This window comes from Saccoglossus kowalevskii, chromosome 16 (genome assembly GCF_978046115.1).
Source record: "Saccoglossus kowalevskii chromosome 16, keSacKowa6.1, whole genome shotgun sequence".
NCBI classification, from domain to species: Eukaryota; Metazoa; Hemichordata; class Enteropneusta; family Harrimaniidae; genus Saccoglossus; species Saccoglossus kowalevskii.
In genome coordinates, this window is record NC_140656.1 from 28,343,926 (window position 1) to 28,371,321 (window position 27,396).

General features: G+C 34.3%; 2 protein-coding genes across 3 annotated transcripts; one reads left to right on the forward strand and one right to left on the reverse strand.

The window, feature by feature from the left end:
- Nucleotides 1-15,465, reverse strand: LOC100377345 (AP-1 complex subunit beta-1-like). Its single transcript, XM_006822925.3, has 18 exons — nucleotides 15,325-15,465; nucleotides 14,254-14,417; nucleotides 12,146-12,281; nucleotides 11,563-11,808; nucleotides 11,126-11,250; nucleotides 10,621-10,756; nucleotides 10,082-10,236; nucleotides 9,578-9,794; nucleotides 8,983-9,161; nucleotides 8,142-8,343; nucleotides 7,137-7,396; nucleotides 6,301-6,520; nucleotides 6,066-6,212; nucleotides 5,320-5,465; nucleotides 4,927-5,138; nucleotides 3,841-3,927; nucleotides 3,293-3,447; nucleotides 1-1,732 (listed from the first exon to the last, which is right to left on the reverse strand). Exons 2-18 carry the CDS (start codon nucleotides 14,394-14,396, stop codon nucleotides 1,658-1,660), a joined length of 2,841 nt encoding a protein of 946 aa, XP_006822988.2. The 5' UTR covers nucleotides 14,397-14,417; nucleotides 15,325-15,465; the 3' UTR covers nucleotides 1-1,657.
- On the forward strand, nucleotides 15,466-24,830 carry LOC102809237 (peroxisome assembly protein 12-like). 2 transcript variants are annotated; one of them, XM_085491312.1, is made up of 10 exons: nucleotides 15,466-15,588; nucleotides 16,254-16,407; nucleotides 17,277-17,385; nucleotides 18,888-18,997; nucleotides 19,180-19,341; nucleotides 20,043-20,118; nucleotides 22,549-22,630; nucleotides 23,527-23,704; nucleotides 24,290-24,384; nucleotides 24,654-24,830. In XM_085491312.1, exons 2-10 carry the CDS (start codon nucleotides 16,282-16,284, stop codon nucleotides 24,769-24,771), a joined length of 1,056 nt encoding a protein of 351 aa, XP_085347438.1. In that variant the 5' UTR covers nucleotides 15,466-15,588; nucleotides 16,254-16,281; the 3' UTR covers nucleotides 24,772-24,830. The 2 variants fall into 2 exon arrangements, with proteins under 2 accessions (XP_085347438.1, XP_085347439.1); XM_085491313.1 differs by lacking the exon at nucleotides 15,466-15,588 and having other exon boundaries at nucleotides 16,288-16,402.
- Nucleotides 24,831-27,396: the final 2,566 nt, after the last annotated feature.

A 27,396-nucleotide genomic window follows, 5' to 3' on the forward strand; every position in this document is an offset into this window, starting at 1 on the left:
TTCTGTATATGTGATTTTATTACACCATGAAATAATACGTACAATACTGAATAAAAATAAAACATACAAATATAAACTGAGTAATAAACGTATACCTCTTAACATAACTGCACTAAATGGTTACAAGCAAGTTACTATTTATACATCTTTCTATCACTGATTACTGCGATTCAAGAACAGAGCCTACAAGATAGACATATCCAAGGGTTTCAAAAATTCAGAGCAGGCAGTCAAGATAAATGTTACAAACATCAGTCCCCATTTAGTGACAACCACGCAAATAGAAACCAAACTATTTACCACATACTACATGCAGACAAAGCGTGAAAACAAAATCAGCAAATTCAAAAATTTCATGGTTTATGTATTTCAATAAAAGATAGATTAGAGTGACATATTGGAAATGATTAGACTAGCAAATCTAGAAAGCATCAAGCAAATATTTCAGATCCTTTCATCAAAATCACCGGCCATTGTTACTGAATGAATAACTAGATCATAATACACAGGAAAGACTGGCACAACAAAACATGTATACAATGTCATCGCGACAGGCTTCAACATAAAAGTATGATACATATATAATTCATATATTGCAATTATAGGGTATACTGTTTAAAGGAAGATTGTTTGGTATAGCACCAATCCAAGGCATGATTAATCTTTTACTCTACACATGGATTTCAACATGGCTCTCAATACAAGTAATCACAATCAAATACCCTTTGAAATTTTTCTCCCAACACATTTTCTAGAAACTCTTGTCTTACTTTTAGACCTAATAGACAAAATTCACTAGTCGATGCAGGTTTTCAACATATTGGGAAAAACGGTGACAATATTAGGCTGGTTTATTCTGTTAAAGGTGACAAAATTTAACTGTTTTATCTACCTGCTGAGATACTGTGAGTTGCAATGGCATCTTCTCATTGGTCCATCAGCATTCCATGAATGAAGCCTCTGGTATTATTGGAAATTACTTTCTTAAAAACATTTTCATATTGTAGTAGGTCATGAAAATATTCTACCAGTGCCAGTTATATGTTTACTCCAACAGTAGGTACTTTTCTTATGCAAATTCATGCAAAAGCTTGCAATACCCTGAATTGAACCTGAAAAACTTGTTCTATTTTTTTGAGCGATAACACAACAGTTGAGCCACCATAACTAGCTGCTGCCGTCAATGTTCAGTCACACAATTTTATTTGTCCTAAGCCAATGCATAGTAAAATGTTCAAACAGAAAGGCATCCATATTACTCTTAAAGATATCTGTACAGATTTTCACAGACAACCAAAATCTAATGTTTTCACCATATTTGCTCCATTAGCAGTTACAAATAAAAAAAAAATAAGTCTTATTTTAATTGATCAAGGATACACAATTTTTCCGTTTATGTGCACTTTTCTTGAAGATGTGCTGCTAATGGAACAAAGACCGTACCAGATGTATAAACATTTTTATTATTATTAAGACGTGCATGTCTAGGTTTGGAAGTCTAAGGATGTGTGACAAGCCTGCATAATTTGCCAATTATTCATCGATTAATATTAGTTACAGATTGAGTGATAACATAAATGAGAATTGAGAAATCCTAGTCTATGTTATGATCTATATACAGTAAATGTAATCATGCAGTAGTGAATACAAATACAAATCAGTTATGAAGAATCAAATCAAATGATTGTTGAATCGCTGTCGCAACATCCACCGCTCTCGATTTTAATGATAACTGCAATAAAGAAAAAAAGAGAAAAGAAACAGTGAAATAAACAAGTCTAAATGCATAATATGTTTTTGTTTATTGGCTCTGTAGACATCAGCATGTACATTATATATATTTATATTTGAAAAGATTCATTTTTCTTTAATAACTTAGAAATTTCAATTTATTGGTGTGTATTTGGTGTATCATCTTTGCTGATAATATCTTGGTGAAGTTCTTAATCTTGCATCATTATTATAATTAATGCCATGTACATTTTTGGACTTTGAGCGAACCACTTCTTAAACACTATCAAATTATCTTGAATAAGACAATATGTGACTTTAAACAAAAACTCATTCATTACAGATGAATAAAGTCATTTGCATTTAACCCAAATTGACAACATTTTTCTTTGAAATCTACTACATGCATGTTCATCAGCTACTTGTGTATAATCCCATGATATTTTCTCTTATGTTGGTGTAGTAGATACATGTACAAGTGTAATATAAGTGGAACTATTGATGAAATAACACTGAAGTGTTCTCTACCATGGTCCACCAATCAAGTGTTAGTCGCCTAGTGACTCTCAGTACCTGTCAATACTCAAATTTGGATGAAATGGCTTTTAAAGAGCTGGCATTTCCGAAGACAACATGGATGGCACACAGTTCGTGTTAGTTATCAAATCTAAGTTATATAGTTTTGTTTATAGTAATTTAGTACGAGTACTTGTCCATATTGAGAGCTATTGCTCTGGAACAGCATTAATTAAAACAAAATGGCCGCCAAACATGCCAAGTATATGTATACGCCAAGTTTGAATGAAATCCAACAACCAAGATCCAGCTCCAGAATGCCAAGAATGGCCACTATTCGGCCATTTTGAATCAGATCACCAAAACAACATATCTGTAAATCTATGAGAGGATGTATAATGAACATTTAAAATTTGAACATAATCAGACAAAGCATGTCAGAGATATGGGATTAGAACCACATTCATTAAAACAAAATGGCTGCCAGTCGGCCATTTTGAATCGGACCTGAAAAACAAAATGGCCACAATTCAGTAAAAAAATGGCCACAATTCAGCCATATCGAATCAGATTGTGAAACAAATTGATGTGCATATGTATAATATGAGGTTATTATGAGGATACCTCAAAGTATGCATGAAGACAGTACAGCGGAAGTATCAACCGACGCACAGTGGAGGATGATGTGGCGGCTTACTGTCTGAGTGCATACTTTGAGGTATCCTCGTAATAACCTTATTATTATACATCTTTTCCTTCCAAGGATACATCATGGGAATGCCAAATCGAAAAGGTTTAGAACAGAATCAGCGAACTTCTTTGTGTCGTGGAGTCCGGTTTCATTATTAGAGGATGAAAATACCCCGTGAAATACCGCATGAAAATACGGCACACTGTAACTTATGGCATTACGGTCACAGATGTATAATAATACTATGTATGATGTAAGTACTCCGATGTTAATGGTAACAGTCATGGTGTATGCAAGATCTTTTTGAAAATCAGAATACATTCAATGACATGGAACAGACACACAAGTACTTACTGTGATTGATGTGTTTCCAGGCATAATTTTTAATTCCGTCAATACCCAGATTCCGTTTGTTAATTTTAAAGACTGGTACAACATATCTTGCCCTTCCACATTCCGTCTTGCTATCGTGAATATATTATTGGCCTGTAATTTTTGAGAAATGGTATCTGGAGAAAAAGATGAACACAATAGTCAGTTGTAAAGAGATGTTGCATTGTAACACTAAAACAAATAAATGTTCCAAAAAAAAGCTTTATGCAAACAAGGTATTTAAATATGCAACAACATCCCAGGCTCACTATATTGCGATTACACTGAATCTTTACTTGTTGTAGCATGCTATAACATTGGAAACTGCTCAACTCATCAAATTATACACAAACTAAGACAATTTTATTTTTAAATTATTATAATTCACTAAATCAAGCAATACATTTTTTGAAAAGAAAAATCGAGCAATGAATGTTTAAACTGAAACACTGCTCGATTTGTTTCCCGGCTAGTTTTACTATACTACTTGGTAGGTAGAAGTAGAATACAATAACGCATGATATACTCACCAGTGTTATATGTTACATTGGATATTTGATACTGGATTTCATTTGATGGTGAAATATCTTTCCATGTTGCAAGGTAAATTTTTTTATCTGAAAACAAAAACATTTTTTCAAATACAGTGAAACCGTTCTAAAGTGACTGCTAAAGAGACTGAGAAAACTCTTAGAAAGAAGAATACAGGTTTAGAATTTACACAGGTTTGTTCCAGACAGGTGTTAAATGCGAGATTCACTCGTAAACACAGTAGAGGTGACTGTGGAAGCAAGCAGTTCGTGAGAATGATTGCTTTGCTATCTTCAAGTTGTGAAATCTGTGGATGATATTCGCTCACATTCGATCAGGTTCAAACTGCATGCATTGGATCGTAGAGTTACAATAAAGGAAGCGTAATGTACATTTAAACAATACATGTACACTGTTTATTATGGAAATGTTACAACAAAGAAAGTACAATGTAACAAGAAGGCAACAGATGAATACACGATAGAATGCCCCTTTTATAGGGTTCAGTAGGATTCACACCTATGGATTTAAAATAGGAGGGAGACACAGTGATAGGTTTTCAATATTGATACATCAGCTTAAAATCGACCTTGCAACTGATTCCTATTGCGTTCGTCTATTGATTATTATTCAATGGCTTATGTAACTCGAATCTGCGTTAATTTATATTAGTGCAAAATCTTGACATGTAATAACTTCTACTGGCTATATCTCAGCTAATACTGCTTGTAATTGAACAAAATAAAGACGAATAGATAAAGCAAAACATGATCTAATAATACAACTAAATTTCGAGCAAGAATGAATAAATCTGAATAAACAAAAACAAATAGAATCAATGAGGAAAAACACAAGTGGATAAGCATCCACGACAAATTCTTGAACACTTGCGATCGAAGGATAATGAAGACAATGAGAATGATAGCTGAATGTTGCACAGAGTACAATGTAACAGAAAACAATGAAATCTTGCATACATATTTACTTTATTAGAATCAAATCTAATTATGAAAGGTACATTTCAACTGAACTGCCTCTTTGGAATATAACCAATTTTACTATTGAACATTTCAAAAATCACTTACCCATGACACCATCTTCAACAAATAAAGTATGTATTGGCATTATACAACTAAAATAGAAGACATCAATGTTGTTTTTAATTGCCACTTGTAGATTGGTTAAAGGATCCATTCGTTGAATTGGTCCAACCGGACTCAATGGCAATGATGTATCAAACGACTGATTGGGATTCAACGCTACCACATTGAGTTGTGCTCCAGGTATGATACCAAAGCTGAGAAGAAAACAGAAATAATAATTAACTAATTAGACAATTTAAGATGAGTTGGCATAATATAAAGTTCTGAATAAACTGTTGACTATGACCATTAAACTGTTCATTGAGGAGATAGACAAAACCTTCTAACTCACTGATACGAGATGAATGAAAAACACTACTGTAACCCAAGACTCACCTGTTTTTATTGAGCTGAATGGCAAAACCTGATAATTGTGTCAAAGCTCTATTTGTAAATGTCATATCCATGAAAATTTGATTTTGACGACGAGAGAAAGTACCAGCAATTTCTAAACCTTTTGCTTTGGCAGCGAGCAACCAGACCTACAAATATAAAAAATGTTAATATAAACAGCATAATTAATAAATCTTGACAAATTTATGACACGAGTCTGTTAAGTTCTTGTCTATATACAAGTTGCGTGCATCTGTAGTGGTTTTAATTATTTTCACAAACGACTACAAATTACCATATGTAAACTAAATGCTAATTGTATGTAAATTATATGCACATTTAAAAAAAAAAAACTGCATGGACCTCAGTCTGTGAAGAATACTGTAACCATTTTTATTATTTTAGTGTTTTGATGACTTAACTGAAAACGATATATAAAGTCTCATTTGATAAAATCTTGATTGATGTGCATTTATCGCACAAAAGACATTAAAATCTAATTAGTGTCAGTAAATCCAAATATATACAATATTAAAATATTGCAATATCAAACTTTTCCATTGATCCCAGTGATTAATTATAGTAACATGTGAAACTAACAGAGTAGTTAATATTGATACTTGTGTGTTTTACCTTATTGGATTCTCATCAAATTATGTATAAATTTGGGTCAATGGCTCATAGTATCTGAATAAATTATTATGTATTATGTTCTGACATATTATAATGAAGTGTAATCCCAAACTCACCTGTTTTGGAGGGACGTAACATCCGCCGCCAAGTCCAGGTGTACCGGCTAAATCAAAGATATCACCAAGACCACCAAGTCCTGATCCTGTTCCCATTGGAGGTTGGGCTGCTGGAGGGGGTGTGGGGGCACCCATTGGACCACCAAGCTATGTATAAAAGAAAAAGACATTTATTTTTAACATCTAGGACACCAATATTTAAAGTTAGTATTTAGTAGAAATAATGCTGACTTACCAGACTGTCCAAACCACCACCCAGCAAGTCCATTGCACCAGTATCCGGTTGCTGTGGAGGAGGGGCAGTTTGTGTTGTTGGCCCTAAATCCATACTTAACAAATCCCCAATAAGATCACCTTGTGAGGGGATAATTGTGGGCTGTGGTTGTTGTACAGCTGCTGGTGCTGACGGTGCTGCGGCCGGTGTGGCTGCTGCATCACTCAGCTGAGAACCAGCTCTGGAGGGAAAAACAGACACAAATACACATGTCAATATGTCTGACAAATGGAACACAATTTTAAAACTGGTACAAGTTACAGCCTTGAATTCAATTGAGTACAGAAGAAACATAAAAAAGAAGATGGAAAATCCAAATGGCATCTTTTTTACAAGCTCTAGTTGAATGTCTACATCTCCCAAAGGTTCCAGTTTTTCATTAGGTCACTGAATGAGTTTATTGAATATGTTGATGAGATCATGAGCCCAATATCTTCAATAAAGCACTGGTTGAATGTCTATCTGCAATAGCACTTCAGATATAATAGATTCACATTTCCAATGACGTAATCAAGATGGTGGTTTTCAAGAAATCGGAAATTGCATTTTTAAACTAAACCTAGAAAACTAACCCTACCTCAAAAAAACAAATCAATTGGACTGGTGCTTTTCAAGAAGTCAAATATAAATGTTGTTGAGGGAAAATTAAAAAAAAAACAGCTATGCTCTGTCATATTGTATAATATTAGTTATAAAACAGGTAATTTAAAAAAAAAAAAAATTAAAAATAATTTATTTCAGATATTTAACATTAATTTTTGTTATTTTCGTAGTGATACTAGTGAAGTGATACTTACGACTGTGATCTACTTGGTAGTGCTACTTTGGTCATTCCACCACGCCCTTCAACAAATGCACTAGGTGGTTTATGATATACTGATGCCAGACTAGCAATATGACATATCAATTCATCTAACAGTGTTGGTTCAATTAAATCAGTCTCTTCAGATATCAATGGTTTCTCTGCTAGTACAACTTCTTTAGCTGCAGCAGGGTCAGTTGAAAGTAATCGCCAATAAATATAACCTCTATCACGAAGATCAGGGTTGTCACTGTCCTGTAAAATAATGTATAGACCATGGTAATTTATGACATCTGGTTGCACATATCTAAGAAATCAGGATGCCTTCTGTCACAACCTTGGTTTCAGCCAGTAATTTCAGACAGGCACTCCAAAGACTTTGGATTTGATAGGCTAAATTTCAACAAACCTGTCAATTTTTTATTGAAAATTGCAGTTTTTACAAAATAGCTACAAATAATCAGCAAAATTAAGACTACTTAAGTGGCAACAGACAGCAGCTATTATCTTGCATTTCAAAATTGATTTTACATTCATACATCACTAAAATAAATCCATGTGATCAGTGATCAAGCAATATTAGTTTTATACTATCACAAAGAGGAGTAATTATTCACTGGATTTTAATTTTGCTTATTTCGCTGACAGAAAAATGCGCTAAATTAAAACCCAGTGAATATGTAAAATTGGGCATAGAACACATTACACTGTAACCTCAATATAATGAACACCTTTATAATGAATTTCCTGATATAATAAACACATAACATGTCTCCCGCTCACAACAAACCCAATGAATTATGTGCTTCATTATAGTGAACATTTCACTATAACAAACTAATTGTATGTCCCCCAAAGAGTTCGTTATAATGAGGCTACAGTGTATCTAAATAATAAAACCGTGAATTAAAAGCTATTGAATATGCCCGAAATGCTGAATCAGTGAAATTTAAACCCAGTAAAAAATTAGTCATTTTACAGTATCATGGATAGTACATACCTGGGTAGCCAGACTAAGCACCTGTTGTACCAGCTCTTGTGTATCAGTTGGTCTTTTCAGGAAAAGCTTAACAATGGCTGTGAGCAGCTGTAATTGCACTTGTGTATTCTCATCATGGAAACCTTCCAGGAAACTTTCAAGAAGTTCATCTGCATTGTCAATTCTCTCAGCATACTCACCAATGATCCAAACCATTGAAGCTCTGGGGAGGAAACAAGTTAAAGCCTCATGGTTAGTGAGCAAATTAGGTGTTATCAGCTGCAAAAATGTCCTCATTGCAAACTAGTCAACTCCTCTCATATTAATACAACGAGAACAATTTTCATGCAATTTTATGTGGTTTTCCCATGGTAAATGCAGCACACGTACAACTTGTATCAAGATTCAATCCCAAAGCAAATAGATTGTACAAACAATTCCACATTCACCCTAGGTCGACCAACCAACCAAAATTTATACTAGTAGAGATTATTAAATATACAAAACAAGTATTGCAATAATGCAATTTCAATACAATACTAAGTATGAAGGCAATTATTATTCAACTGTAATGGTCCCAATACCCAGCACGGCAACACCTATAAAGGAAGGCTGTAATGGTCCCAATACCCAGCACGGCAACACCTATAAAGGAAGGCTGTAATGGTCCCAATACCCAGCACGGCAACACCTATAAAGGAAGGCTGTAATGGTCCCAATACCTAGCACGGCAACACCTATAAAGGAAGGCTGTAATGGTCCCAATACCCAGCACGGCAACACCTATAAAGGAAGGCTGTAATGGTCCCAATACCCAGCACGGCAACACCTATAAAGGAAGGCTGTAATGGTAGGTACTCACCTTGCTTCAGGTTCATCCAATGTGTCTAAATTCTCACATAATATTGAGATAATACTCTCATATTTGTTGGGGTATTTACGGAAGATATCTTTGATTACTACAATGGCTTCTTGTACAACATAGTTGACTTTGGTCTGGATAAGGTCTAATAGGGTACTAACACATCTCTCGGCAGATTGCTGAAATCAACAATGGGCGATACATACAGTTATGGTAACCAATCAGATGTCACATTGTCTGCTGAAAGCCTCCACAAAAGCAGCTTCAGTACATAATGTGATAAAACACTACAATTACAATTAGTTTATTGTATTTTGTATACATATCTAAATTTATTGTGTAAACATTTTCATTAATGTTTCACTGTTTCTTAGTTTATATCAAAGTCTTCTGTCGTAAATTACAGCAAATTGCTTGTTCAGTAACTTTTTAGTTTAGTTTCAGTAGCATTTTACAAGTTTGAAAGTGGTACATATTATTCCAGTTTAATAACTATTAAGTGAGGCAACAATCATGTTTTCTAGGGCTCAGCATTGTACGTTAGTACTATATATTCACTCTTATACATTATCTAATCTCATCACCATAGACGTACCTCAACTTTGATGGCACACCTGCCAATAGCTCTGACAGATTTCCTGACAAAGTCCACATCTACCTCGGTAGCATACTCCTTTAATTCAGCCAGTACTTGTGCAATATTAGCCTGGGTTGCAAGACGTATCATAATGTCAAGCTTCTCTAATTTCACATAGATTGGATCATTGTATTTGACAAAGAATACCTTCATTTCGTGTTTCAGAATATCTGGTCTAGAAAACAAATCATAATATTAGTGAAACAATGTACTTCAAAGTGATGTTTTCTATCAACTAACACATTTCTCACATTGTATGCACAAAGAAAGTACAATAGATTATCCAGTGTGTAGCATGTAAATTGATATGCCTTTGTATTATCCAAATTGATAATTTGTGGTACGTCCTAATAACGTTATTAAACCTCGTTTCAAAGCACAATGAAGCCTTGAAATGTACACAGTTGTACATTTCTAGTAGGATTAGATGCAGATATACAGAGCCGATTGAAAAGCAGTTACCTTTTCTGTACAATTAGATTGATATTTCGTAAAGCTACGTATTGTATTTCAGGTTCAGCTGACAGCAGTGTTACCAATGGAGGCGACAACTTTTTAGTCAATGTATTTATGTAATCACTGTTTGGTTCAAGCATCTCCATAAACTTCATTAACACCTGAGAAATCATGTAATAAATGATATGTATAAGTAACCTGTGTAAAATCCAACACAGATATACAACAAGGAGAGATTTATGAGGTCATTTACTTTACACATCCATGTGGTGTGGTATCCAATATGCTCTATAATTAAGAAAGCTCGAACATTTTATTTACTTTTTTAAAAAATCCTGACAATCAGTGAAATACTAGAATAGATAACAAAACATAACAATACTCGACACAAACTAGCAGCTAGAACTGTCTGTGTGTAGCACACAACTACATGTATGTTGACTGGGAATTTATGGTTCTTCTCAACACAAATTACTTCATCTCTGGTTTTAAGGTAATCATATATGAATGACTGAGCGATGGTATAATAAAATATAAAAACTTACTTTAACAGCAGAGAGAACAACAGCAGCATTAGCATGGGCCAAACGTGGTGTTACTCTCTCACAAATACTCTGCCCTTCTCTCTCATCTTTTGGTGTGTAATTTGCTAGAGAATCCAAGATGAATATCTGACCCCATCTAAACATAGATAACACACATTAAAGTTAACAATTTCAACATTCTGATTCTCCAGACATGCCAAATTGGTACATACTGTTCAGCATGGATAAAGCAAATTTGCTCTATTAGCAACACACTTTCAATCAAAGTGATTTCATTGCCAAGCAGCCCACCTAAATATACCACCTATTCATTTTTGACAGGACATTTATGTAATTAAATGTACTTATAATATCCAGAATTGTTTCATATAGACTTTATCATACATTTCAAGATTTATGTTCAACCAGAAGGGCACTCCTCATAAAAGTTAATATTAACCCTACCTTAGGGAGTGGCAATGTCAATAATGATTTACCTAAGGTGTTTGATGATGTCATTACTTACTCAGTGCATTCATTCAAAGCAGTTAGTAGTTTGTTGATGGTTTGTGTATTCATGTCAATCAAAGCAGCAGCTGTAGGAGATGATTCATGTATTTCTGCTAAAGCAGCCACTGCATTAGCAACAACCTGTAACACATAAATAGATACAAATGGATACACAGGAAATCAACTTTCTTATCAACATTCTTGTGTATTCAAACTGAATTTCAATTATCATCTAGCCATGTCATGGAATTAAATTTAAAATCGTCACATTATTCCATATTTTAGTAGCTGTTTTAAGACCATACTTCTGGCTGTGTGAAGCAAGTCTACACTATAGTTTGTAGTGTTTTTGAAGAAGTTTATGTAGAATACAAATGTGCAATACCAAAACTAATTTTCTCATACATGTCACTGGATATGAAATGATTTTAGCTTGTATATGCTGACACTCACCATAGGGTTAGAATCCGAGAGTAAATCTCGAAGATGGTCAAGAAAACCCTGATCTTCCACTAATTGTGAATTAATATCATGTAGTTTGGCTACGCATACGGCAGCAGTCTTTCTGACGTATGGGTCTTCATCCTTCAGACATTTCCTCAGTGGTTCACAGAGATACTCTGTGATTTTATCCACTCTAATACATCCCATAGTTCTCACAGCTAAGGCTCTGATCAGAGGGTTAGCATCTTCACAGTCCTAAAATAAAATACAGCTTGGTAAGTAAATATTGAGATATGATGATAGTAATTAGCCTACTCAGCGTCTTCTCACCTTTGATAAATGATAATTAAAGCTTATAGGTCTCCACTCTCACTTGTACATAGCACAAATAAAGGTGGTCTAAAGAGGGCACTAGTTAATTGTATTTTGGATTTTAGGGCCAATTAGTTTACGATTGTTTTGGAGAATAAAACTTGACATTTAAACAGAGCAAATCCAAGTAACCTAGTCTGTCATATTTATAAGCATGACCAGTGTAATTCCAGAGAAATAATTTTAACTTCACTTTTCAAGTATTCAATGGTATACTTACCCTGACAAATGTATTGACTGCCATAATAGCCATATCTGGTTGAGTCTTGGCATAATTCATCAAATATAAATATACTAACTTCTTAAGTTCTAAATTATCAGTCTGCATACAATTAACAACATCTGGAAACAGTGCACTGTGAAAATAATTATACAAGTTTCAAATTATTTTTGTTTCAAGGCTAAAAAGTCACTAGCGGACCATGTGATATCAACACTGATGTTACCATTCATGAAATTATAGAGCATGAGCTGAATTCTAAATCCACTGCTAAAGATACATTTTGCAGTGATAATTAAGTAATTTCATGCTGATTTTCATAAAAAATGTCAACTGACTTGCAGTAAATTTTAGTATTGGCATTTGTGAACTTCCAAAACGATTTCATGTTGACAAAACTATATGTTGAACTTCCTATCATGGAACATGACCTGGTTGAGTATGCTACTTCAGCACTTCAACGAAGAAGGACATGATTTTGGCACATGTCAACCGGGTCTCCTTCCTGGTGGTGCAGGAAGGAAAGTGCAGCTCAAGTAAGTTCCTGTTGAGTTCTAAAAGGGAAGCCACAAATAAGGTAATGGTGGTGCAGGCAGTGTTCTCCCCAGAAAAATGTATCAGAGTGGCGGCTAATTTGCATATAATTTACATATCATTAGCATTTGTCTGAAGATAAAGAAAACAATAATGACAGGCTTGCATGGATGAAAATGTGTCTTTATTTTTTAACAAATTTATGTAGAAGATTAAATGAATCTGCTGCTGTGTGATTTCTATGTAATGTTGATTCTTCTGACTTTCATGGAAGCCCAGTGTGATCTGCAGCTTTTGAGAACGCCGTGATTTTCTTTGCTTCCCACTTCTATTAAATGACATGGCCTTCTTGTGCATCTCCGAGTGTGCGTGTTTATCGGAAGCATATTTCGTAATAGTTATACATGGCATAGAGTTCCATACCAAAGAACTATTTCTGGATGTTTTTAAGTTGAATTTTCCACATATGTGTCACAGCATTCCTAAAAGATAAGAAATAGGAGCAAATCAATACTTGTATTTAAAAAATATCGTCACGATCAACACGAAAATAAACAAATTGCCGCCATTTTGAAAAGTCGTTAAACTTAAAAATTGCCACGATAAACTTTACCCAACTATTTCAAAACACAATACTAGTATTAGTTACTTTGATAAATCGTAGCCAACAATTTTTGAACTTCCAGAAAGAAGGTCGTTTCCAAAAAAATGTTTCGACGATCGGCAAAAAATGAAGCCATACAAAAATTTACTAAACTAGGTCAAAACTCGCTTCCAAGTAAAACGCTACAAATAAATACTTTTTTTACCTTTGCCATCGGATGTTTCTCTCAGCCACGTATATTTTGTTGTCCATTGTGCATCAAATCTAGAGTTTATTTTTTTGCACTTTTCGTTGTAACATCATCTTGGACACGTTTAGTACCACTGCCGACAGGGGTACCGGTGACCGCGTTGCTGGTGGGTTTATCGCTCGCAACCAGGGGCCCAGCAGGGCGTTCTACGCGGAACCACAACGTAATATTTCTGCTGTTTGACATCGTTGCTTCTTCCAGCCAAATATGCTACTGAGAAAATACTCGCTATTACCCCAATTAAATAGAGCGAAAGTGTTTATTGTCGAAGTACGAAGCTGTATTAGTCCATTATCTTTGCGTAATCACTGACATGTTTCCATTCACACCTGATTTGGCTCACAGTACCGGACGCTGATGACGCTGACTAACAGATTCGCACATGTATTAACAAGCTAAAAGAAAGAGTAACAGGAAATGCCACAGAGTAGCGGGCAATCTCTCAGAGTAGCGGAATAGATAATGGAGTAGCAGCCCCGCTACGCTAAAACGCTTTGGGGAGAACACTGGGTGCAGGAAGACAAAGATCTAGAAGGCCTCCTATTAGATGTTCTTTATGACTAAATTTTTTTTAATTTTGGCCTGATGTTGCTTCAGGTATAAACTTTACAAAGTATTTTATTTAAAGTTAAAGAGCTGCTACAATTCTAGAAATAAACTATTTGTAATTTATTTACATCAAAGCCATTGCATGCTTGTAATAATGTATTGTCCACCTACCTAACATCTTTACCAACTGTCATACTAGCAATCACTTTCTTCACAGCTTCTTTCTTCCTGTCTTTTTTATCACTATTAAGCTCTGCTTTCAGTTCAAATATCTCACCTTTTTTGGTGGTAGTGAAATATTTAGAGTCCGTCATCCTCGGTTCCAATCAATTACGCTACAAAAAATATACAGTAATAAAAAACATTTATATCAATGTTATTAAAAATGTCTTTTGCATTAACGCAATACCTACTGAAAGCCTCCACGATATGAATTGTACATGTATATAACGAAATCAGCAGGAGATTATCATGGGTTGAAGTTCCTCACGCAGAGATGGGTGTTGCCACTAGCACTAAGTAGCAGTGTTTTTTTTTTAAATTGTGCACTCTTGAACTCAACGTGAGAGACGTTGTGCATTTATTAAAAACTCTTGAACATTATCAGAATTGAGAGTGATAATTAGCTTTTATTGATTTTGTGCATTACTTTCGAAATGACATGCACCTTTACTGCATTAAAGGCAAGTCCCAAATTTATCATTCACAATTTACTGCATTTCAACAATACGGTGATTTGGTTAGTTTTTGTTTCTTGTTCCAGCATTTTTGTTACTCTGCTCGGAATATACATTTCTATCAAATTCATGCATTTGATGCAGTAAAAATGGATGAACGGTGGTAGATGATGATGAATAATCGACGTGAACCACTCGACGCACCGGAAGTAGATAAAGAATACCCTTATAACACGATTTTCCACGATTTAATAAAAAATCGGTAGACCTAATATTACATTTTGTTCAATCGGGGTTTATCTTGTGAAATCATATACATATTATGGAAGCGTGATTTCATTTCATGAACGCTTCGAACTGAACTGAACGTGCAACTACATTGATAATTTTACGTGGCTAGAGGGCGGTTCCGGGAACAGCACAACTCCAGCACTAAAACCCGGTAGGTAGCGTAGCGTTGAGTTCAATGTCGTTTGTTGACATTTTCCCCGTGATTCGTGGAGTACAACCTTTCAAATAACACGGATACAAAAATATCACATTTTTTTGCATAATCTAAACTAACCTGCAAGCTCGTTTCAAGGTCGATGTTGTTTGATGAAAATATGAAGGCAAAACGAATACAGTAATTGTTCAAGATGGCGACGCCCGGCTACGTTCGAGCTCGGCACCGATACCCACAATGCTTTGAATGACCTTTGAACCCGTGCTAGCAAAAAAAGTAAATAACGTGTGAAAAAGCCACTCTCAGTCAAAACATATCTTGAATGGTTAAATTATGATATGATTATTGAATTCGGAACATTCTAAGGATTGATTCAACCAACAGGTAATTTCACAAGTCAACAATTAATTGTAAACAGTAATCACTATTCAACATGTGTTTGTCAATATCTAACTTTTACATGTAAGTTGTAACAAAGATTAAATACAAAAGATATGTTTGATCTCTGACCACTAATAATTTATTAGTGGTCTGTGGTTTGATAGAAATATATTCAAAATTGTTCAACAACACACAACACTAACTAGAATTAGTACAGCAGTATATGGTCTCAAGAATAACAATTATAAATGATCTTCTTGTAAGTTTCCTAGAGTTAGTTACAATTAAGTGTACTGGTAATTAACCACTTTGAGATGAATCTTGTCAATGTACTTTTTCTCTTTTGCTGTAATTTAGTCTCACTTTAATCAGCACAACATTATTTATTCAATGGTGTTTGGTTGCAGTGTTACTTTTTGCTCTTGCCCAGAATAAAAAATATCATCAGAGTTGTAGAAAGTACACTTCTAACAGCAATATTAAAATTTTTTTTTATTCACATCCAAGGGAATTTCCACAAAATTATAGATGAATTTGTTCATAATTGTCCAGTGAGCAAATTAAGGCACATCAAAATGCTTTATCTCATGAATATGGAATGAAGTATGTACAGCTGTGAATATTTAAACTTTTAATATTCATGTTGACAATTTTCCTCTTCATTTTAGATTTAGCATCATAATCTATCGGATTATCATGGCTGAGTTTGGAGCTCACTTGACTTCGGCCACTGCGGACGAAGACAAGCCCACAATATTTGAAGTACTTGCACAAGAAGGATTGATGTCAGCCATCAGACCTGCTATGAAATATGCATGTAAGGTAGGACATGATTGTTACATGGCAATCAGCACACATAGCTTGGAATCAGATGTATACTCTATCTCATTTCTTAATGAGTGTATTGTCACACTCACCCTCGAATGTCTCTAGGCCATATATCAATATTACGTACAGCAAGAGTAGTAGAATAGATTGGAGATTGATGTGTATTGTCTGAGTGAATATTCTATTGTTAACCTCATAATTATACGTCTTCTTAACCTAACCTAAGTATTCAGCGAGATGGTGAAAATTATACTTCATTTTGAACAAGTGACACTGCCATCTTATAAAATACTGCACAATCGATTCTTATTTGGAATTCATGTTTTCTAATATGATGTGAATAGCTGATTGATACCGCAGTATTACAACATGCTGTATTTATATAATAATAATATGAGGTTATTACCAGGATACCTCAAATTATGCATGAAGTCAGTATAGCAAAAATATCGACCGACGTGCAGCGGAGGTCGATGCGACGACGTACTGTCTGAGTACATACTTTGTATCCTCGTAATAACCTTATTATTATACATCTTTTCCTTCTAAGGATACATCATGGAAATGCCAAAATCCAAAAAGTCTAGAACAAAATCAGCAAACTTCTTTGATGTTTATGCGTCTTTTTTTATTATTAGAAGACGCTTATGCACGTAATTAATTTATATTTTGAATTCGCATTTCCTAATATAGAAGAATGAAAATACCCCGCAAAATACCTCAAAATTACGGCACACTGTAACTTATAATGGTGTTACAGTGATAGATGTATAATAATGTATAATAATAATAATCATTATGTGATTTTTTGTCATACTACACACCATAGATGGTAATTTCTTATTTTTATTACTCTATTTTAGGTCATAGCTGAACGCAATCCATCACGGTACAGCTGGCTGTACCAGTACAGTGATGAAGTCTATACAATAATAGATCTACTTTTACAGCAGCATTTCTTATCCACAACTTGTAAGTTTTAAAACGATACAAGCAGCTGCAATTTCTAGAAATCAAGAAATGTTTGCATTTTGTTATTTTGAGGATAAAATTTCACATATTCACTGTATTCCAAAATCAACTTTTGTAACCATTCACAAAATAAAACCCACATATTTTTTATCTTTTTTTCAAAATTATGATCAAAACTTGCTGCCAATAAAAAATGTTTATTTTGTCCAAAATTATTAATAATAATTATTAATAAAAATATAGACAAATACATAAAACTATGCAAATTGATGCACTAAACGTTTGGTGGGTCAAATTATGGTATTAAATGATGGTTTTTTGTTGAACATTTAGTTGAAGGTTCATTTTATTTTCATGATTGAATATTGAGTAGATATAGGTATAATCAGTGTTCTCTCCAGAAAATGTTCTCAGGGTTGCGGCTAATTTGCATATTCATTTGCATATTAATCAACATAATGTATAGTTATATTTTTTTAAATAAACAAGATTACTATATAAAGTGAAACACATTCAATTAAAGGGGAACCGCTCAATCCCATGGATTGCACCAAAGAACCATGGGACACTATTGTTTATGTTGTTTACAATGTTAAACTATCTTTTGTTATCCATTGTTATTTTAATCCAGAAAGTAAATTTGTTGTGAGATTAGGCTTAGCTGGAAGGTGCCCCTTTAAATAAAATGTATGGATTAATATTGTTAATTGGTCACAATTATAAAAAAATCATATCTGGAGTTTTGAAAAAAAAAATATAACTATGATATCATCATCATTAAAATTTAGAATTACGTTAATTTTACTCCCTCCCTCCCTAATACTACTTACTACTCCCTTAATAGCTTTGCACGTGTGCTGGTGACAGAGGATCGATTTACTGATAAACTTCCTTCGTTGTGTCTGGTCTTGTACAGCACGTTCAACGATAGAGGTCGGTGATGGATGTAGTCATTTTTCCTGCACTCGAGTAATACTTTTATGTCAAATATAATCTAAAATTGATGATAGATTTATTGACGGTGAATAACTTCTCAATTTCATCACTGCTTTCAAGCAGTCTCGGTTGGCTGTACTTGACTTGTGTTTTTCGATAATACTAGTCGAGTATGTCATGTTTATTTGCTTTCTAACTTTTGAACGCAACAGAAACAAAGCTTCAGTCTTTTCAGTCTGCTAGCAAGTGCCAATTCTGTTTTTTGTGTGTTATGTTTAATGTGTTCACAATAAAACTGGGATTTCTTCAGCATTGCGGTCAACCCATCAGTGTTGCAGACAATCTCTCAATAAATTATAGATTAGCTGCCTGCTACGCTAAAACGCTTTGGGGAGAACTCTGGGTATTATACAACTCTATAATACATACATCATTAACAAAATAATACAACTCTATAATGTACACAACACTAACATAAATATATTTTCAGACATTATTTTACAAACAACTATGAATAATTATGAGCAGATTCATTGTTAATATAACCAAATTGTGTTTTTTCTCAGGTGCTTCTTTTTCTGAAAACTTTTATGGTTTGAAAAGGGTGCCAATTATTCCTGGAAAACAGAAAGTTGGTTTACCTCGTAGTGAACATTTGAATTCAATTATGTTATTGGTAAGTACAACATAGTGATCACTGCATATTTACATTGTATAAATATATATACTATAAAGCTAAAATACAAAATCACATACAGGTAGCAGGTGGCTATTAGGTTTCCAATTTAAACTGGGCTGGTTTTCTAATGTCATATAATGCAATTGGCTGTCAATTTGATAATTTTTTTTTCTATTCAGGTGATTGTTCCGTACCTTAAAATCAAGTGTGATGCTTTGTTTGAGAGATGGAAGCATGAATGGCTGGACGGTATTGGAGTATCACAGTCACAGCGTGATTCATTGAAGAAATTTAGTCAGATTTATTTAGCAGTCTATCCATACCTTCATATGACATGGCAGGTGAGCTGTTATGAAATGCATGTATTAGAACTGAACTACATGTATATCCACTTGAGTGACATCTCAGTCTCAGTGACATATAGCTCAGTGACATCTGAGTGATAGCTACATCTAAGTGACAGTGATATCTCAGTCTCAGTGACATCTCAGTCTCAGTGACATTTCAGTGTCAGTGACATCTTAGCCTCAGAGACATTTCAGTGACATCTGAGTGACAGTGATATCTCAGTCACATTGACATCTTGATGTCATCTGGGTATCATTTTGGGGAAAATCATTGATATATTACATTGTGAAACCATGCAATAAAGGCACTGCATGAGAAATTTGTAATTATAGTTTTTACCTTGTCCTTAATAATGAAGGTAATAATGAAGGAGGTATAATGTCTGTCATTGTCATCATTGTTGCTGTTATTAACATTTTCTTGTCATCAAACAAATTTAACCCAATCTATCTCAGATTTGGTTATATTAGACAGGCACATATAGAGAATGTAGTGTAAATGTAATTAATTTTGAAAGGGTTTACCCTGTTTACAAGTGGCTGTTCTCCCTATGCCTAATACATTGATGGTCTGATGGAGTGGGTGGGTTAAGCTTGTATCCTATATAAAAACAGAAATTGTTTAATGAAATTATTTTCCTGAAGCACATCGCATATTTCAGCATTTTTATTTCACTTGTACTTTATTTTTGCAGGGATCTCATTTATCTTATCAGTTGGCATATCTTTTCAATAAATCATCGTACCATTCACCTTTAATTCGGATGGCAGGTAAGTATATTCGATTCATAAAATACATTGTGCAACTGGTCACAAATTTAGGGATACTTCCTGTGTACGTGATTACCGATAACCACAGATTTCTGGTTGTGTTCACTGTGTTTTTTTCACAGAAATTATGTTTCTTTTTTGGCTTGAATATTTTGGAATTCTTAAAACATGTTAGTATATAAATAATTAACTCATTCTAATCCAGATGACAGAGTGAGCAAACAGACTCATGTTTTATAATCAAACTAGACATCCACCTTGGTATATACCGTAAAAACCCTCAAATAAGAGCCACTTTGTAACACTTTCATTTCTGGGTGGTGCTTATTTGAGGTAACATGTTGACAACTTTGTAGCCAGTGGCTCTTAAACCAGGGTCATCAAACTTTTTCATTGTGAAATAGGGAAGGGGATAGGCAAACACACACACAACCAAAACAGACAAGTAATTATTAATGATGTATCATTGCAATTAATTTATTCTGTAAAAATACTGTTATGGGAATAACAAAAGTCAAATAAATACGACGATTCGACGTTTCATCGACAATGTGTAGCAATGCCTGAAGTCACATTTCACTGACAATGCGTAGCGATGCCTGAAGTCTGATTTGGTAGCACTCTCAGTGTCTGACCCAACACTCGAATCACTTGTACTTCCGTTGTACAATTGTTTACCAAGTTTGGTACGGCAAACTTTTTTCTTGAAAACTGGGAATAACTTGCGTGGCTGTGGCGGGCGTGGTGGTTGATTTGGTGACGATATAAAATAGTTTCGGATAGAATTGATCTGACACGCAGCGACAGGAGAAGACATACTTGCAAAGCAAGCATGGAACGAATGAAAAAAATGATGCCCAATCACTTGTATTTATGGCAAAACAATAAATAAAAACACGTTTTTCTATAGATTTTTACAGCTTGGGTACTTGGGCATTGTTTTAATTGCGCTAAAAGTCTGACAGTACAGCTTTGGTTTATATTTCCTGTTTCATAATCAAGCCAGCTTATAATGATGTGTTAATGATATTCACGTACTTCACAGTCCACGCAAACAGGGTCAAACTATAGCCCCACCCCTATATAACCAAATACGAGACGATACCGAGAAAGTAACAATTACATGTATTAAAAATAATTTCCTGTGACCAATCGGAGAGACGAAATCATTCACGAAAGCCCAGGCCTGTTACAAGGCATTTTCTGATTGGTACAAGTTCAGATTATTTTCAATTCTCACAAATAGCTAATTTAAATATTTGGGTCAGGCGGGTCACGTAGACTTCACTTTGCTGTAAGACAAGTTGATCGCGCAAGTTTGTGGGACTAATCATACCATTCGACTTCGATTTTGATTATTTTCGGCACGAGAGTCCTCTCCAAACTAATGCCAGTTATTTTGTTACTTCCCTGAACATTTGGTCTTGAATCACCCCAAAACGAACGTCTCAAATGAAATGCAAAAAATAACCCAAAATCACGATCAGCAAGAGTGGGCTGCGTAATCATTACATTCTCACAGTCGGAGCTACGTCACGATCCCTCAAACGTTCCGGATTAACACCTCTGTTTTCCCCCACGCTAACCAAATTTCCCCCACGCTAAGGAAAAAATCTTTTGTTTTCTGCTGACTTCCTGTTCCGGTCCGTCTGTGAGAATGCATTTTCGATACCTCCGATTTTCCGATAAAGGCGTTCTAAAATCGTGACGTTCTTTACTTGGTTATAAAGACAACATTGACAATGAATATCTCAACGTGTCCTTCGGTGTTTCGGCAAAAAACATACTAGTAGTTACTACTGAATAGTTTGTGAATTGGTCGATTGTGTGTCAGAAATATAAAATGGACAAGTTGACAGTCACATTCACGCTCTCAGTGCATTTCTTTCGTCTATCATTCTTCCGTTCTCAATTACATAGGACATCAGGCAAGTTATGGGGATAATCTTTATTTGTCTCACACCTTATGTGGGGCAATAAACAATGCAGGGTGGAAGTGAGGCACGACAAGCTCGGTGTCTGCCAGATTGTAAACAACCTGGCGGCTGGCGCTTATTTCAGGGTTCTTATTGACAAAACCACTCAACTCTTGGTGGCTCTTAATGGAGGGTCAAATGTAACAAATTTTCACTGAGTGGCTCTTAATTGAGGGTGGCGCTTATTTGCGGGTTTTTACGGTAGCTCATACCCCACTAGTGACTTAATTTAAGCAATACTGGTCTTGATCCAACTGACCTTAATTAAAATTAATATTGAGATGGTCATCTGTCTTTCAGCCTTGAGTTGATACTGGTATGATTTGAATTATCAAGATCTTATATAGCCTAGTCTGAGTCACTCAAAAACAAATTCTTTCTTTGTGTATTTACAAATATCTTTGGTTCTGCAGGTTTAACAATTTTGACATTATATTTGAATGTGTCTTTGTAGGTGTTAAACTGCAGCATCTTACAAAAGAAGATATTCTACAACAAATGCAACCATTAGGAAGTCCATTTACTGAACACAACAGGTAGGCAGTGAGTGGTGAAATAATTACCGTATTTGATCTGTTAGAAGCAGAACATAAATGGATGGGTTTGTGTCTCAATTGGATATGCACTTCTAAATCTTGGGGTGGACATCCTAACATTTCCACTGCGTGGCAACGAAGCAGTGAAAACAACAGTCAAAAACTCTCAGAAAATTATACTTTGAGCTAGATGTTGAGACTCTCCTGAACAGTGTAACAAGATTATCCCTACATGTGCAACATATATCAATTCAGTTGTTCAGGATTACCTCATAGTTGAGTTTGTGCTCAACTTTCTTGGTTTCACCAGCTCTTCGACAATTGTTCTGCAGCAGCTCGCACTGAGCCCATGAAATAAATGATACAGTGGTGTGTGTCTGAGCAACATAGAATGTGTTGCCTGTGCTGCTGATTTTTTGTAAATATATAAATAGATAGGGAAAATTCGGATTTAAGTATGAACCTCATTGCATCATTGACAACATATTGCAACATCAAACATAGTGGAATTTGAAACTGTTGTTTATCACTTCTGTACTTTAAAGTGATAAAATTGATTATTTGTGAGACCATGATGTGAATCAGTTATCTTCTCATTCCTATGGTTAGGTATGTCAATGTATGTATTAGTAGATGACTGGTGACCTACCAACGTGAGAGTCAGGTGATGGTTTGTTGCTTAGCAACTCTGATGTGTAATTGTAATCAGTGAATGGAGTAAGGACAGAGCCATTTCTTTCCATACAAGGATTATAAAATTATACTTATTTATGTATATTTAGTTACTGCCCTCTTCATTGGCTAGACTTTTTAGGCAGTTACGAGGAAATGTGAAATAGAATTACTATTTCTGTCCTAATAAGTGTCACTAATAATTGTATATCTGTATTTTTCAGTTTTTCTACTAAACTCAAAACTTTTAGTAAGTGGACTCTGGGGGTCATAGCTGTTGGAGTTTCCAGTGGTCTTTCTGTAGCAGTGTTTTTCCTACAGTTTTTGGAATGGTGGTACACAAATGAAAGTCACAGAAATAGCATGGCACTGACTGCCTTACCTGTACCAAGCCCACCACATGTTAGTACATATCTTTAAATTTCCATGATACTCATTTTAATTTGATGTAACATCCTCCAGCGTGTAGTGTGGGTGGAAGATATAGTGGTTACCAGCATCTTCAAGTCGGTTCGTACATACATAATAAGTCCTATCAGGAGCACCAATAGACATTGACACAGGGTTTTATTGAAGACATTAGCCATTCGCAAAGTGTTATAATTAAGCCATTGCATGAGACCTCATTCAAAATGCATAAATACCATATCTCAAGCACTAATACAGATACAGACATTCAACCAGTGCTTTATTGAAAACATTGGGCACAAGATCTGAACAACATATTCAATGAGCATATATGGTCATGTGACTTCATTAAATGCATAAATATCATATTTTAAGCACTATTACAGATAGAGACATTCAACCAGTGCTTTATTGTCAATGAACACATTGCACAGAAGATTTTATCAACACATTTAATAACCATATATGGTCATGTAACATTAAAAATGCTAGAATATCATCTGGAGTACTATTCAACCAGTGCTTGTAAAAAAGATTCAGGATCACCACTTGTGATGGCTTTCTTGTTTTTTATTTCAGAATAAAACTCAACTAGATTCTCTTCCACCAGACACTTTAGTGTGTCCTTTATGTCACAGAAGACGGACTAATGACACAACATTGTCAACGTCTGGGTGAGTAGTATCCATCATGTGCAAGAGAATTTGCCGAGATACAAATGTTTTTGTAGCTTAACTAGGGTAAAATGATAGATTCTGCAACTGTATGCCAATGATGAACTCAAATTGCATTTATGTTTTGGAGGTGCAGAAAAGTAAACTCATTATTTAAAACTGAAGTCATATCTATAAAACAAAGATAATGTTTAATATTGGATTAAAATTTCAGCTTTTTTGCTTTGGTTATGTTTTATGAATATTTGCTTATTTTTATTTGTTTCCAGGTATGTGTTTTGTTACCCTTGTATATATACCTATGTACAGTCTCATAAGTGCTGTCCTATTACAAGATATCCATCCAAGACGAACCACCTTATAAAACTTTACCTTCCCACATCATAACACTACATGCATACTTGACCAGCTTTTGTTTTAATAAATTCATTTATTCTCAGTAACAACTATCAAGGATTTATTGAATCAGAATAATTTCCCAATTCATTTTTGCTCTAGCAATAAAGCGAAGGACTTGTTTTAGCCCCACAAATCAGTGCAGATGCTTATCCAAATTCTATGGTTACATAGTTCAGTGAACCCGCTGATGGTTGAGAATGGCACACTATTTAGGGGTATAATTAAGTCTTGTGGCTCTCGCTCCCAACAAGATCCTGTAGCCATTTGCAGATATGGTTAAATGGCAGCTGACAAAATAGAATCTAATTTGCAGAAATACTCAAGCTGGAATCGGCTCATGGCAAAAATGTTTTAATCGAAAATCTGCATCAAGCAATACATACACACTGGAATTTATATCAACACAACCCCTCAATATATTACTATGTGAAAGCTGTGTTGGTTTACTTGATATAAATATATATAAAATTTATTTCTTAATATTTCAAGTTCCAATCTTTATGTTCATGAGCATTGTAACAAATAAATAAATCAATTCAACCAATAATCATACTGTGTATGCATTTTTGAAAACTTAGTATATGTATGAAATTATTGCAATCTAGTGGTAGTAGTATTATCCAAATCGAAACTGGATTTTCGTATACAGTAGATTTTGCAATATGTAGATACTAGTGAGCATGTATTTTGTTTTTTAATATGTTAATAACATTTATCATTGATTACCTTTGTCATTCTGTCTGGGGTAGAGTTCGCAAAACATCTAAATATAAATAGCACACGTTACAAGATCAAATTCTATAAAAGTAATTCAATTTTACCTGAAAGAATCCCAAATAAATCCATTGTGTTTGCACAGTCATATTTTTAGCAGATTTTGTCTGAAGCTGGCACAGAGGCAAGGTATGTACTATATTATTATTTGAATTGGTCCGAAAGTCTTGCTGGTTTTCATTGACATGTCTTATATTTCATATACCGGTAATCTTGGTAACAGAACCATAGGTAATAGGTTATTACTAGTGCACATATTTTGAGCCTAACTCTTCAAATTTAATGTTTAATGGTGGCAACAACGTAATGGACTAAATGTGCACCTTGCCATTGTTACTTTTTATTTTTTTATGAAATTATGCTTTAACACAAATTCTTAACATAAACATGGTAATTTATGCGAAGCTTATTAGAAACGATAATCTTTTTACTGACACTCCTGAATGTACGGAGATATGTGTGGTTGAATGCATGTAATCAAAATAGTGCTATTGATTTACTTAGGACAAGGGTTACTAAATACTGCCTGTTATATATCATAATATTGTGGATTCGTTAGTTCGTGTTCTACTACATATTGTCATCTAGACGAGATTGTCTACAAATGATGTGTTTAATTGTGAAGAAATTGTAAACAATATTGTCATATGATTTTGAGTTACAGGTGAACTTTAGTGGACGTTTAATGTTTAAATTTACTATCATAAAGGACCTCACAAAGTGACTAAATAACAGTTCAGATGTAGAATATGGGCGTTCAAGAAAAATATAATTCAACATCACAAAAAAGTGTTAGACATTACTTGTATATGTTACACAATCTAAACAATAGTCCTGAGATTTTGAAAACTTATTTTTTTATTTTTTTTGTTTGTTATTTAGATGAACCAGTCTTCAGACTTCAAACAAGTCTTCTCCATCATTGATGTCATTAGCGTCGCAGTAGAAGTAAAACCCGTAAAACATGCTAAATATTGCTGCTAAATTTTCAACACAATTGAACTTTTAACTAATAAGTCAAACTTAATATATTTTGGTCTCGGTATAGTAAAATAAAATAAAATATAATTGAATGTCAGTGCATAAACACTCATCTGGCTTGGCTCTGGACCGAGGATCTTGCAAATTCAAATGATATAGATACCTAAACCATCCACGAACTGTGAATGAATAACTTGAAAACAATTAGCGACGAAAAAAGAACTATATCATTTTAAGAGCCAATTAGTAAAATGACACACGAGACCACGGTGTCCAGTCTTTATAATGAGATTACAATAACAAGTTCCAATCTACTTTGAAATATCCATTTAACCAACAAGAAAACAATTAACGGAACACTGATGGAGATGCTCAGACAGACTTTGTTATGATTATTTATACAAAGCATGTAGAATATACAAATCATATCATTAGAGTGTCGAATTAGGACAATACATGGTAGATACAGAGTAATATTACAAAAATAATTAGAATTTAACTAATATGACATTTTTACCAACAAAGAGTATAAAAGATGAAACAAATATTATAAATAAATCGGATAATAAATTAATTAGTGTGTACAAACACTATAGTCAGATATGATATGATCACAACAGCATAATACACACGAATCTCCGTATCATTGGATGGTAAATTCAGTGGCAATCACTTCTGTAATTGTCCTTTGACCCCAGCGTGTGTAATTGATCTGTAGTATAGTATTTATTTATTTACCCAGTTCACTGACCCTAAAAAGTTAAATATTAAAATCTCTATAGTTCTGAAAATATCTAGGTGACAATAATAAAGCGATAAGTGATATTGTTAGTCTTGACTGAAATCAGTACTACCAAA